At 50.7% G+C, this 13,936-nt stretch overlaps 1 protein-coding gene across 6 annotated transcripts in view; it reads right to left on the bottom strand.

Annotated features, from left to right (window-relative positions):
* Positions 1-13,936, bottom strand: part of TNRC18 (trinucleotide repeat containing 18) — a 128,031-nt gene that overhangs the window by 68,111 nt on the left and 45,984 nt on the right. For all 6 annotated transcript variants that reach the window (XM_088657184.1, XM_060282621.2, XM_060282617.2 and 3 more), the window contains exons 4-5: positions 8,983-9,108; positions 4,943-6,778 (exon numbers count right to left, since the gene is read on the bottom strand). In XM_088657184.1, the coding sequence (XP_088513310.1) occupies positions 4,943-6,778; positions 8,983-9,108 (1,962 nt within the window). The remainder of the gene's footprint in view (positions 1-4,942; positions 6,779-8,982; positions 9,109-13,936) is intronic.

Here is a 13,936-nt window from a genome sequence, read left to right on the forward strand (position 1 = left end):
CCCAGCTTCGGTTCTGGGCATTTGTCCTTTAAAAGGAACCACACCGCAAACCCTGTGAAAAGACTCTTGGCCAAGACTCTCAAGAGCTGCTGCCGTTCAGAGCCAAGAATGCTGAGCTCAATGGTTCAATAGGCTCGCCCATTAAATGGCAGCTTCCTACCTTCCCCCCAAGGCTGCTTCCAAAATGAAGTTTATGGTGGAATCCAGTGTGGCTCCTTCATGTGATTTTATTTTTGCGGTACCCACACAGGGCTGTTTGGACCAAAAAGGCCAGACAACATTTGACCCAGATTCTCCCTCTAACATGGAAAAAATAACCCATTAAATGTCCACAGTCGCTGCTGGTGGGAGGGACCTTTTGTGGTGTGTGGGCAGGCTCTCTGGCCACATTCCTACTTCCTTTTGCTCCTCAGCTGAGCACAACCACCGCCATTTTGTTCTCAGCAGCCTATTGCCACATGGTCACATTTCCACTACCTCGCTAGGAGCAGCCGCTTGCTCAAGATCTCCACATAGTACACATCACATCAAAGTGATTTCAGGTCTGTTTCCACAAAATGCAGCAAATAGCTACGTCCGGCTTTAAAATAAGAGCAATCATGCAGAGGTCTTGAGCAAGACCTGCTTTTCACTCTTGGGCAAGCTATGGTTAGGCAAAGAACACCCTAACACTCTTGGACAACAGCTGAGCATTGAAAACAGAACAAGACACCCAGAAATGGATATTACCAGCACCACCAAAAGAACAAGCCTCCATTTTGCACAGACACACACACACTCTCTCATCTATCTGTCTATCAATCAATCATCTATCTATCTATCTATCTATCATCTATCTATCTATCTATCTATCATCTATCTATCATTCAAAATGTACAGTGGTGCCTCGCTAGATGAATTTAATTCATTCCACGGGTCTTTTCTTATAACGAAAAATTCGTCTAGCGAATCCCATAGGAATGCATTGAATTTTTTTTTTTGCCCATAGGAACGCATTAATTGAATTTCTATGCATTCCTATGGGAAACCGCGATTCGCTAGATGAATTTTTCATAAAACGAATTCGTCTAGCGAGGCAACCTCCGCTAGAAAAAACCTTTCGTTAAGCGAAAATTTCGTTAAGCAGGGCATTCGTTAAGCGAGGCACCACTGTACCTGTGAAGGTGTCAGCAAAGGTTTTGTGGCTCACGGTCCTGCAGATGCCATGGTGGGCCGGAGTGTGCACGCATGCACAAACGCTATTTCTGGTGCTTCTTCCGGCACAGAGGAGGCATGCAGGAGCTTCCCATTGGCTGCAGGAGCTTCCTGCAGCCAATGGGAAGCCGGCCAGCGTCACGGAAATGGGTCCCCGCTCTGTTCTGCACCACTTTAGCGTGGCACACGGGAGCCAACCGAGCGGGCGGGGGGGGGTCCATGGGTCGGTTAAACGACCCCCCCATGGGCGCTTGTGGCCCATGGGCCTTAGGTTGCTGACCCCTGCTCTACCACCACTGCCAACACATCATTCAGGAACATAACTTCTACTAGGAGTTCTTGAGGAAGAATCGGGACTCTTCAGGACAGCTCAAGGACAATTTTCCTCAAATGACCCAGCAAAGTTAAACAGGGATGCAGATATTCCACGGGCAGGACCATGAAACGGGGACTGTCCTGGATAAATATGCACAGCTGGAGTTTATGCCTTTAAAAATTAAAATAAAATACAGTACACACACACACACACAGGTTGACAGCCAAGCAAACAGAAAACTAAGCAGTTTTTTTAGGTCCAGTTGCTAGGTCTTATTCCTGCCCCCTCCCCAGCAACCGCCTCTTTAGACACACACATCAGCTGAATAAACAGGTTCTGTGCTTCACTGGACGCCTACCCCAAAGTGCCCCACCTCCAAACTGGCCAAAAAAGGCTGGGCTTTGCCACAGGGTGAACCTGCCAAAAGCCACATCCCAGACCCATCGAAAACCAGCTGAGCGCCAGCCTCCTGGCTCGGCCGACACTTCCAATAAATTGCTTTTCTCAAAAGAAGCAGCAGCCGAGTGACCAACATTACAGAGAACTTAAGTGATGTGTGTAGCTGCACACAGACACAACCCTCACAATTATGCAGGCTAAAAGATGGCAAGTTTGGAAAACTCAGCAATGGCCAGAGGATTGGAGAAGATCAGTCTACATCCCAATTCCAAAGAAGGGCAGTGCCAAAGAATGCTGCAACTACCGCACAATTGCGCTCATTTCACACGCTAGCAAGGTTATGCTTAAAATTCTACAAGGCAGGCTTAGGCAGTATGTGGACCGAGAACTCCCAGAAGTGCAAGCTGGATTTCGAAAGGGCAGAGGAACCAGAGACCAAATAGCAAACATGCGCTGGATTATGGAGAAAGCTAGAGAGTTCCAGAAAAACGTCTACTTCTGCTTCATTGACTATGCAAAAGCCTTTGACTGTGTCGACCACAGCAAACTATGGCAAGTTCTTAAAGAAATGGGAGTGCCTGATCACCTCATCTGTCTCCTGAGAAATCTCTATGTGGGACAAGAAGCTACAGTTAGAACTGGATATGGAACAACTGATTGGTTCAAAATTGGGAAAGGAGTACGACAAGGTTGTATATTGTCTCCCTGCTTATTTAACTTATATGCAGAATTCATCATGCGAAAGGCTGGACTAGATGAATCCCAAGCCGGAATTAAGATTGCTGGAAGAAATATCAACAACCTCAGATATGCAGATGACACAACCTTGATGGCAGAAAGCGAGGAGGAATTAAAGAACCTTTTAATGAGGGTGAAAGAGGAGAGCGCAAAATATGGTCTGAAGCTCAACATCAAAAAAACCAAGATCATGGCCACTGGTCCCATCACCTCCTGGCAAATAGAAGGGGAAGAAATGGAGGCAGTGAGAGATTTTACTTTCTTGGGCTCCTTGATCACTGCAGATGGTGACAGCAGTCACGAAATTAAAAGACGCCTGCTTCTTGGGAGAAAAGCAATGACAAACCTAGACAGCATCTTAAAAAGCAGAGACATCACCTTGCCGACAAAGGTCCGTATAGTTAAAGCTATGGTTTTCCCAGTAGTGATGTATGGAAGTGAGAGTTGGACCATAAAGAAGGCTGATCGCCGAAGAATTGATGCTTTTGAATTATGGTGCTGGAGGAGACTCTTGAGAGTCCCATGGACTGCAAGAAGATCAAACCTATCCATTCTTAAGGAAATCAGCCCTGAGTGCTCCCTGGAAGGACAGATCGTGAAGCTGAGGCTCCAATACTTTGGCCACCTCATGAGAAGAGAAGAATCCTTGGAAAAGACCCTGATGTTGGGAAAGATTGAGGGCACTAGGAGAAGGGGACGTCAGAGGACAAGATGGTTGGACAGTGTTCTCGAAGCTACGAACATGAGTTTGACCAAACTGCGGGAGGCAGTGCAAGACAGGAGTGCCTGGCGTGCTCTGGTCCATGGGGTCACGAAGAGTCGGACACGACTAAACGACTAAACAACAACAACAAAAGATGGCTGCCATCACCAAGGGCAGATTTTCAGCTTGTTTTGAACAGCAGTGGTCAAGGAGAGATTTGTTTTTCAAAATGCAGGGCTGACCCAGCTAGAAGGAACCTGCGGTCATTTTGCATCATTCCATACTGAGCACAGTAGGGCTTTCTCGTGAGTAAGCATATATAGGGTCAGGCAGCCTCTCTCATATACAGTGTATAAAGCACATATTTTCTCTCTCAAAAATAAAAACCGTTTACTCCTTTTTGTGATACGACAGTGACACCCAATGGCCAGTCTAATTCATTGCAAGTTCAGCAGATGCCCTCCCAGCCTGTTGCATCAGTTTCTACCTTGTGGGAAACAAAAATTTGACCAGCCTCCGCTCAGTATGCAAAGAGCCATGGGTGATTATGGCACCTCTTGTAAAAATTAAATGTGGCAGCTCACAGATAAAGAGGTGCTTGTTTGAGGGGCGGAAGGGATAGAGAGAGAAGCTCAGAGCCTTTGAAAGCCAAAGGAGAGAGACCTTCGCAAGTAACCCACCAAGTCTCTGTGCAAGGACTTTGGGATGTCTGCAAAGGTCAGAAACAAATTTCTTTGCATGCTAGGAGAGCTTTCAGACTTAAACACACACCTTTTCAGCCTAGGGAGTTATTACTATCACTATTGGTTATTAAATTTATCAGCCACCTTCTCTCGCCGCAGGCAACTCAAGGCGTCTTTGCAAAACCACAAAAAAACCACCAACCATATATTTCGTAGGACCAATGAACTGGAGGGGCGGTGCTGTGGAGCAACAGAAGCCCCCCCCCCAGCACATCACCCCACACCTGCTAGGCACTGCAGCACAACACACCGGCCTTGGCCAACCTAACACCCCCTAGACATTGGGACTGCAAGGTCCGGCTGCCAGCCTCAGCCACAGACGTCTAGCTTTGGCAGCGATCTGGGTGAGTTCTGAGGCCCCTTCTGAATCTGTGAACCCACGGCGGCTGTGCCACACCCACTGGGCACAGCCCCACAAGCAACGCCTGCCCAGCCTGATCCATCTAATTCAGGGGTCAGCAACCTGCGGCCCATGGGGGTAGTTTAACGAGCCATGGACCCCCCACCGCCCGCTCAGTCAGTTCCTGTGTGCCGTGCTAAACTGGCGCAGAGCAGAGTGGGGACTGCCTTCCGCAACGCTGGCCAGCTTCCCATTGACTACAGGAAGCTCCTCCAAGCCGGAAATAGTGTTTGTGCATGCGTGCGTGCGTGCGCACTCCAGTCCACCGTGGCGCCTGCAGGACAGTGAACTGGCCCAAGCCACAAAAACTTTGCCAACCCCTGATCTAATTCCTGCATTGCAGGGAGTTGCACAAGCTGAGCCTTCGGTTCCCTCCCCATCCTACAATTCTACCATCACCTGCTACCCGCCAGAGAATGCCCAGCCAGCCTCTCCATCAGGTGACCTACCTTTGACGTTGCTCAGGGAGAGGGTGCGATCGCGGTCCGCCAACCCCTGTCCCACCTTGCCGCCGCCACTGTTGTCCTTCTGCCTCGCCACAGCCACGGCGATGCCCACGGGGAGGTGCCGCACCTCCCCCTCTCCCTGCGACCCGATGCTCTCGCGCCCAAAGGACTTGGCGCTCTCGGGGCGCTCGGGCTCCTTCTTCAGCTGCTTGCTGGCCTGGTGGGGCAGCAGCTGCTGGATCCTGGCCGAGGCCTGCAGGGCGGGGTCGGCCTTCATGTGCCCCAAACCGCCAAAGGGGCTCTTCTTGCCGCTGCCCGACCGAGCCGCCGCCTCCTTGGCAAAGCTTCCACTGTACTTGATGAGGCTCTGCATGGCCGAGCCTTCTCCGTGAGAGGTAGGGTGGAGGCCTTCTGCACTCCGAGTCGCCGTCACCACAGTCCTCTGCAGGCCTCCGGGGTCGAGGTACGCCTTCTTGGCTTCCTCCTCCGCTCGGCTGGCCTGGTTGTGCTGTGCCGCCAACACCGCCATCTGCGTGGTGGCAAAGTTGCCCATGTCGAAAGGCTTCCATTTCTGCTCAGAGGGCTTCGGGGGCTGGCCATGGTCGAGGTGCTGCCCCCGGGATGAGGCGGACGAGGAGGAAGAGGAGGAAGAAGAGTCCAAAGTGCCATAGATCTTCGCCGCGTCCTTGCAGCCGGGCCGCGGAAACCACTCCCGCTCGCAGGAGCGATGCTCTGGCTCCAAGCCCGACTTGTGCAAGTCTTTGGAGGTGAGGAAGTCGCCCCTGCTTTCAGGGGAGCCAAGCCGGGGCCTGTTGAGGAACGTCTCCGGGGGCCCCTGCTTTCTGAGCGCCGTGGAGGTGGCCCGGATGACGGAGCCCTTCTCGCGCAGAACCTCCATCCTCTTGGCATCGCTGTGCGCTGCAAAGTCCGGGGGCAGCAGGCTGCGGGCGCCGTCGCCCAAGCACCTCTCGGGCAAGGCCTGGAGGACACCTACCCGGGCGGCCGGGGGGTCCTTCTCCTTCACCTTGCCGCCGCCGTTGTCCCGGGCCTGCGAGGCGATCTGGATGGGCCCGCTGCGCTCGTCGTAAGCCTCCACGGAAGGCACAAAGGTGGGCGCGATGACCTTGTGCTCCCTGCCGGGCTCCTTCGCCAGAGGGAAGATGGTATACATGTTGGAATGGACCGGCTGCGGGGGGAAGGCGGAGGAAGCGGGGGCCAGCTTCCCCGGCTGCCCCGGAGAGGGGCAGCTGCAGGCCACATGCAAGGCGGCTGCCCCCGCCCCGGAATCCCCCCTCCGCAGCCGCTCCGAGTGTGAGGAAGGCCTCATATTCTCGTCGTGCCGTGCGGGGTCCCTGGCGCAGCGGTCCTGCTCCGAGCCCAGCGCTTTCCCCAGAGGGTCCCCTCTGCCGTTGCAGTTGCTGAGCGAGGAGGTCTGCAGCGGGTTCTTGAACTTTGGTTCTCCGCCGTGGGCACCGCGGCTCGGCGAGTGCTCAGCCAGGAAGGGGGGCAGCGGCTGCTCCCCAACCCAGGAGCCCTTGTCGGGGCCGTTCACTTTCCTGTCGCTGTCGGGCTTGGCGTCCTGGGTGAGGTCCACCACGCTCTGCGGCCTGGGCTCCTCCCGGGCCTTGCCCTCCTTCTTGGGGCCGGCCAGGAGGACGTCGCCCCGGCATGCCCGCTCCTTGCTGACGTCCCTGGCGCCGTCCTTCGAGGCCCTGGGTAGGTGCCCAAGCTCCTTCTCGCGGTGGAGGGCGCTGGGCCCGTGGCCGGCTGCCGTCCTCGAGGGGGGGCCCTGGGGGTGCAGGGGGGGCTGCCCTGTGTGGCCTCCAAGGTAAAACCCATCTGCAAAACAAGGAACAGACTTAGGCAACCCCAAGCAAGGTGGAGAGCTTGCAAAGGAAACATCATTGCACGGATTCAAAGTGCCACAGGGACCCAAACAATGTGATCATTCCAACGAAATGACTTAATTGCATATGCATAATAATGAAGAGCCTGGCAGGGATGTGTTAATGGCACAGATTGGCATATAGAGAGCAGAGATGGGTTTGGGGGGGGTTAGTTTCTTATTTCACACCATCTGTACCCTATAACACAGAAAGTAAACAAGTTAATGTAATAAACCAAACACTGCAATGTTAATGGTAAAGTATGTTATAATTTGCCTTGGGTTAGTACCCTGTTAGTTCCTAAGAGATTATTTTGCTTTGGGTTTTGGGGGGCAGAGTTCTCAGGTCCTAATGACTTTCATTTACTTTAGCTTCCGTATGCCTGAGACACTTGCTTTTTCCTTTTTGCGTGGATTAAAGGTAAAGGTAAAGGGACCCCTGACCATTAGGTCCAGTCGTGACCGACTCTGGGGTTGCGCGCTCATCTTGCATTATTGGCCGAGGGAGCCGGCGTACAGCTTCCAGGTCATGTGGCCAGCATGACAAAGCCGCTTCTGGCAAACCAGAGCAGCACATGGAAACGCCGTTTACCTTCCCGCTGTAGCGGTTCCTATTTATCTACTTGCACTTTGATGTGCTTTCGAACTGCTAGGTTGACAGGAGCTGGGACCGAGCAACGGGAGCTCACCCCGTCGCAGGGATTCGAACCACCGACCTTCTGATCAGCAAGCCCTAGGCTCAGTGGTTTAACCACAGCGCCACCTGGGTCCCTTTGCGTGGATTAGCATGTTGAAATTCAGCAATAAAAAAATGGAAAAATAAAACAAAGTATCATCGTGTGCCAGGGAGCCCCAAGCTGACCCAGCGGGGTGGTGGGTGAAAGGGTTTAAGCTTTCTGCCTCGCTTGGATACGACTTGCACAATTTCAACCAGCCTACCTTTTATGGCATCTGCTTGCAAGGGCATGTGAGATGCACTCATCCTGTACCATGCAAACGTCCCTTTGCAAAATCCCATATACATTTAGCACCATATTCCTCCCATACACATTCAGCCAGTGTGGCGCCGTGGTTAGAGGGCCGTACTAAGAGCCGGAAGAGACCAGGGTTCCAATTCCCCACCTGGCCATGACAAGCCAGTCCCTGCCTCTCTCAGCCTAACCTACCTCACGGGGTTGTTGTGGGGAGCAAATGGGAGGGAGAAGACCATGTGTATCACTGCCTGAAATGGACCAAGCCTTCTGTGACAGAAGTCTTTGAAATTATGCCTGTTTGGGGAGGAAATCGATGAGAGAGAGAGCAGCTTTTCTCCTCCCCTAGGTCTGGAGGCCACCCTGAAATTAGATTCTGGATGGAGAAATAGGGGTCTGCCCTTCTCCCATTGCAGAAATTCGTGTCCCGAGATGGGAGGCAACAGGCGACCACCTTATGCAGCTGCAAAAAGAGGATCAGGCAAAGGAAGGAGACAGAAGGAGCCATCTCAGGCTACTAGTCCTCATGATGCCCAGGGGCACTTCCAGGACCAGAGCCACCCAGTCATGTGGCAGCTAGACTGGTGACTGGGAGCGGCAGCCAAGGCCACATAACACCAGTCCTGAAAGACCTACATTGGCTCCCAGTACGTTTCCAAGCACAATTCAAAGTGTTGGTGCTGACCTTTAAAGCACTAACCGGCCTCAGCCCAGTAGACCTGAAGGAGCGTCTCCACCCCCCATCGTTCTGCCCGGACACTGAGGTCCAGTACCAAAGGCCTTTTGGCGGTTCCCTCGTTGCGAAAAGCCAAGTTGCAAGGAACCAGGCAGAGGGCCTTCTCGGTGGTGGCGCCCGCCCTGTGGGAGCATCAGATGTCAAGGAAATAAACAACTATCTGACTTTTAGAAGACACCTGAAGGCAGCCCTATTTAGGGAAGTTTTTAATGTTTGATGTTTTATCGTGCTTTTAACATTCTGCTGGGAGCTGCCCAGAGTGGCTGGGGAAACCCAGCCAGATGGGTAGGGTATAAATTGGTGGTGGTGGTGAGCAACCACAGGAATGGTGTGTGTGTGTGTGTGTGTTTGTGTGTGTGAGAGAGAGAGAGTGTGTGTTCTGCATCCGTGCCATTTGGGAGCTTCCCAGGGGCAGTTGGGGGCACCGAAGGGGGGGGGAAGCCCGACTCACCTTTTGGAGACTCAAAGAGGCTGTGCTGGCCCAGCTGAGCAAGCAAGGGGCTGCCGCTGTTGTGAGGCTCCAGGTGGCTCAGAGGAATGTATGAGGGATACAGACCGTTGGGAAGGTGGGAGAATCCTGGAATAGAGGGACAGAGGGAAGTCAGATGTAAACCTTATTATTATTATTATTATTATTATTATTATTATTATTATTATTACACATCGATTGGTTTTTAGAAACCCATGCAACTCAAAAGTGACATGCAAGAGTGATTAAACAACATTCATTGAATCCAGCATAGAACACAGCACAGAAAGGTTCTAAAAATGCATTCCTAATTTTATTATGATGAAGAATAAACAAAATAAACCAAAGATGATGATCATCAAGAAATACTGCCACAGCAGGTTGAAAGCAGCATAAAGTTGGATGTTGTCATTGACTTTGTTGTTCCAAAACTTTGCCAAAAAAAAAGAAGCCCACCCACCCCACCCCCGCCATGAACCTGTTACGCCGGTCTATATGTATTATTTTGTAATAAATTGGCTTAGTCATAAATTATTATGGATAAAATGCTCTTAATCCATTCAGGTATAGTAGGAGATTATATCTCCCACCCTTGCTTTTTTGGTGTTATAATCTTAGCAGCAGTGATAAACACTATTTGTTGATTATTTTCTGGAATAGCATCTTTTAGATTATCTAGCAGAAATATTTTGGGTTCTAAGGGTGTAGTAGGATACCCTAATGCTTCAGGGATACTAGCCTGAACGTATTCCCAGAAGATTACAAAATATTCAGAATAAAACGCATCCATGTTTTTAAACGGGAGGGCTAGGGGTGCTCTCAGAAGATCTTGCGGGAAGTCGGGTCGTGCCACAAGATCTTGTGAGAGCATCCTAAACCAAAGAGGTTTTAAGCTTCATAGAGTTGGACGAGCCCCCCCCCAGGGGTCATCTAGTCCAACCCCCTGCAATGCGGGAATCTCATGCCTTCCTTGCCTTGATTTAACTCGCGTGATTCCAACCAGCCCGCCTTCATCTGCCTATGGTTGAAATAGAGAAAACGAGATGCTTCTGAGCTGCAAATGTACACAAATGTCCCCTCTGTGCATCCCATACATTCAGCACCATGTTCATCTCATGCATTCAGTGAGAGCGGCGTAGACGTTATTATGTCGGACTACCGGCAGTATCTGGGAGAGACCAGGGTTCAAATCCCCACTAGGCCACGAAGCTCACTCCGTGACTCTGAGCTCTGTCACCACCTCTCCTCCTAGCCTACCTCACAGGGTTGTTCTTATGAGAGATGCCACCTGCCTGTCATGGACTTCAACTCCCTTTCACCCCAGGCAAAGAAAGAATAATAGAATCATAGAGTTGGAAGAGACCACAAGGGCCATCCAGTCCAACCCCCTGCCAAGCAGGAAACACCATCAAAGCATTCTTGACATATGCCTGTCAAGCCTCTGCTTAAAGACCTCCAAAGAAGGAGACTCCACCACACATCTTGGCAGCAAATTCCACTGTCGAACAGCTCTTACTGTCAGGAAGTTCTTCCTAATCTTTCTTGAAGTTTGAATCCATTGCTCCATGTCCGCTTCTCTGGAGCAGCAGAAAACAATTTTTCTCCCTCCTCCATATGACATCCTTTCATATATTTGAACATGGCTATCATATCACCCCTTAATGGCCATGTTCAAATATATGAAAGGATGTCATATGGAGGAGGGAGAAATATTGTTTTCTGAAAGATTGAAAGGAACCAAGTTAAGGCTGCTTCGGCTTGCTGGCTATTTGCTCTGACCACCTCCGCCTTTGTCACCCCCAAAAGCACGCATAAAAACTGGGGACGGCGGCGTCCGTTAGCGATATTTCACCGGAAAGCAGCTGGCAGGAAGGATGCGTGCAACAGGAGTGAGTCTTGCTTAACCCTGCTGCGCAACCGCGTCAGCCACAACGACGGGCCTGTGGCTGCAGAAGGGAAGCAGACGCTGTGGCGCATGGCTGGAAAACCCTGCACATGTTTCGGCCTGCTTCCTCCCAAGCACCCTGCCTGCGCACCGCGGCCAGCCCTGGCGACAGAGGAAGCGCGCCCGCAAGCTTTTGAGTGCCTCGTATCTTGAAAGAACGTAACACACGTGGGTTTCGTGGTCCGGAATGGCAGCAGAATGGTAGTCTTCTGGAGGAACAGTTGGCCAGGTTCGGGGCACGGGTGAACCGGGAGCCTTAGCTGCCCAGGAAACCACACATCTTGCAAAATATCGCAGCGGATGCGTTATGCAATCTGAGAACGGGAAACAGATTTGCACAGGCCTCAGAGTTGCAAGAAGGAGAACATTAGCTAATGCTCTTCCAGGCTGCATCAACAGAAGTCTAGTCTCCAGGTCAAGGGAAGTCATAGAACGGCTCTATTCTGCCTCGGTCGGACCACATCTGGAGTCCTGTGTTGAGATCTGTCCACCACAATTTAAGATGTTGACAAGCTGAGGAGGGCAACCAAGATGAGTCTGGAAGCCAAGCCTTATGAGGAGCGGTTGAGGGAGTTGGGCATGTTTAGCCTAGAAAAGAGGAGACTTGAGAGGAGATACGATAGGCATCTTCAAATATCTCAAGGTCTTTCGCGTGGAAGAGGGAGCAAGCTTGTTTTCTGTTGCTCCGGAGGATAAGACTCAAACCAATGGATTCAAGTTGCAAGAAAGGAGATTCCAACTAAATATCAGGAAGAACCTTCTGACAGTGGGATCTGTTTGGAAGTGAAACCAACTCCCTCGGGAGGTTGTGGACTCTCATTCATGGAAGGTCTGCCATGGAAGCTTCAGTTGAGATTCCTGCATTAAAGGGGGTTGGATTAGATGACCCTCAGGGTCCCTTCCTACTCTTACCATTCTATGAAAACACATCTAAAAATCGGCGGACGGGTTCTGCAAAATGCACAGAACCAGTCCATTTATCTTTTGGAGTGGGGAACCTTTAGCCCTTCCAAACGTCATTGAACTACGATTCCCAACCCAGCCCTAGCAAGCATGGCCGCCAGCCAGGGGTGTTGGGAACTGTAGTTTAACAACATCTGGAGGGCCAAAAGTTCCCCACAGCTGACCCGGTGCATCGAGACCAAGGTTCGAATCCACGCTCGGCCATGCTGAAGCTTCCTGCATGACTCATTGCTTCTCTCCCCCGTCACATATCCCTGTATCTCATTGTGACTTCGCACACAGGACATTCCTGCTCATGGCTGAATCACTCATTCCTCCAGGACGTTGTAGTGGTTGGATCAACCTTGGGCCTCGTGATGGGAGTTGAAGTCCAACAACATCTAGAGACCCACAGTTCAGAAACGCTGGGTTAGAGTTTCCAACTAGGACCCAGGGAGACCCGGGTTCAAATCCTCACTCGGCCATGAGGGTCCCTGGGCGACCTTGTGAGTCAGCCCCCCTGCCTCTTGCTTGAACCTACCTCACAGAGTTCTTGTGTGGATTAAAATGGGGAGACGAAATTCATGTACACTGCTTTGAGCTCCCTGGAGATGCAAGTGGGAGGCAAGTGCAATAAATCAATAGATTTAGTGCACCGCGACTCTTGGCTAGGGATGGGGGCCATCTGTATGCCCCCCCAGATGTTCCTGGACTCCCAATCCCCTTCGCCCCTGACCCATGGGCCATGCTGTTTGCTTGGACCTAGAGACGCAACCCCATTGAAAAGCCCACCGCTTTGCCATCTCGGCTTTGGGCTGAAGTTCCTTGGGCACAGGTGGACATCTAGTCCAATGGCCCGTTGGAAGAACATTTGCACATCCTAGCCAAATCTCAGAAGTCCACCAAGTCCAAGCACCCTCTCTGCCTTTCCTCACAATGAGCAGAAGAAATAATAATAATGATTTATTCTGTATACCCCGCCCATCTGGCTGGGTTTCCCCAGGCACTCTGGGCGGCTCCCAATAGAATAATAATTTTTAAAAGTGATAAAACATCAGACATTAAAAACTACCCTAAACAGGGCTGCCTTCAGATGTCTTCTAAAAGTCAGATAGTTGTTTTTAATGTCTGGTGTTTTATTGGTTATTATTATCATTAATTCTGTTGGGAGCCGCCCAGAGTGCCTGGGGAAACCCAGCCAGATGGGCGGAGTATAAATATTAAATAATTTATTATTATTATTATTATTATTATTATTATTATTATTATTATTATTATTATTTTCTAAGTGGCAGGTCCACTGTATAAAATATACATTCTGGGAGGGCTCCTCACCCCATATATGCCCTCTGGACTGCTACAGGTGCCCCATACTACTTGTTCTGCAGCCCTAAGAACTCAATTGTTTATTGTGGCAGCACCTGCACTTTGGAACTCCCTGCCTCTTGATATTGGGTGGGTGCCTTCAGAGTATCTGCTAAAAAACAGTCTTCTTTGGACATGCCTGTTAAGAAAACTGACGCAAGCTTCAGTTTTATCTATTGCTATTTTCACTTTTTAAACATTTCAAATTATTGTAGTTGATTTCTCTTGATGGAAATTTTATTGTTTTATCTTCCCCCCCCCCCCCCGGTAAACTGCTTTGTGGTGGGCTTTCTTTGTTCTACAGTCAAGCAGCGTATTAATTTTATGAAATAAAAACTCCCATTTATCCAGCTTTCGGAATTTACTCCAAAAGGAGAAATAGGCAACAGCTCTCCGCACATACGATGTTAAGTTTTTTGGGGGGGCTGAATTTAAACAGAGGGGCAGGAAAGGAAGTTACACGTAGGCTATCAGCGACTTGTTTTTCTTCTTCTTCCCTTTTTTTAACGGTCTGTAGCTTACTCCTTGGACAGCAGACAGCCGCCTCCTGGAATGCCTCCTGGAATGCTCTGAGGCGTCCAATTCTGTTTTACAAGGAAACTGACTGGCAAGGCAGAGAGGAGCCAGGGCAGAACGAGAAAGTCCTAAAAGCTGCAACCGTTCCTCATAGGAGTGCCACTCCAC

Source organism: Zootoca vivipara, chromosome 13, assembly GCF_965207765.1.
Source record: "Zootoca vivipara chromosome 13, rZooViv2.hap1.1, whole genome shotgun sequence".
Taxonomy (NCBI): Eukaryota; Metazoa; Chordata; class Lepidosauria; order Squamata; family Lacertidae; genus Zootoca; species Zootoca vivipara.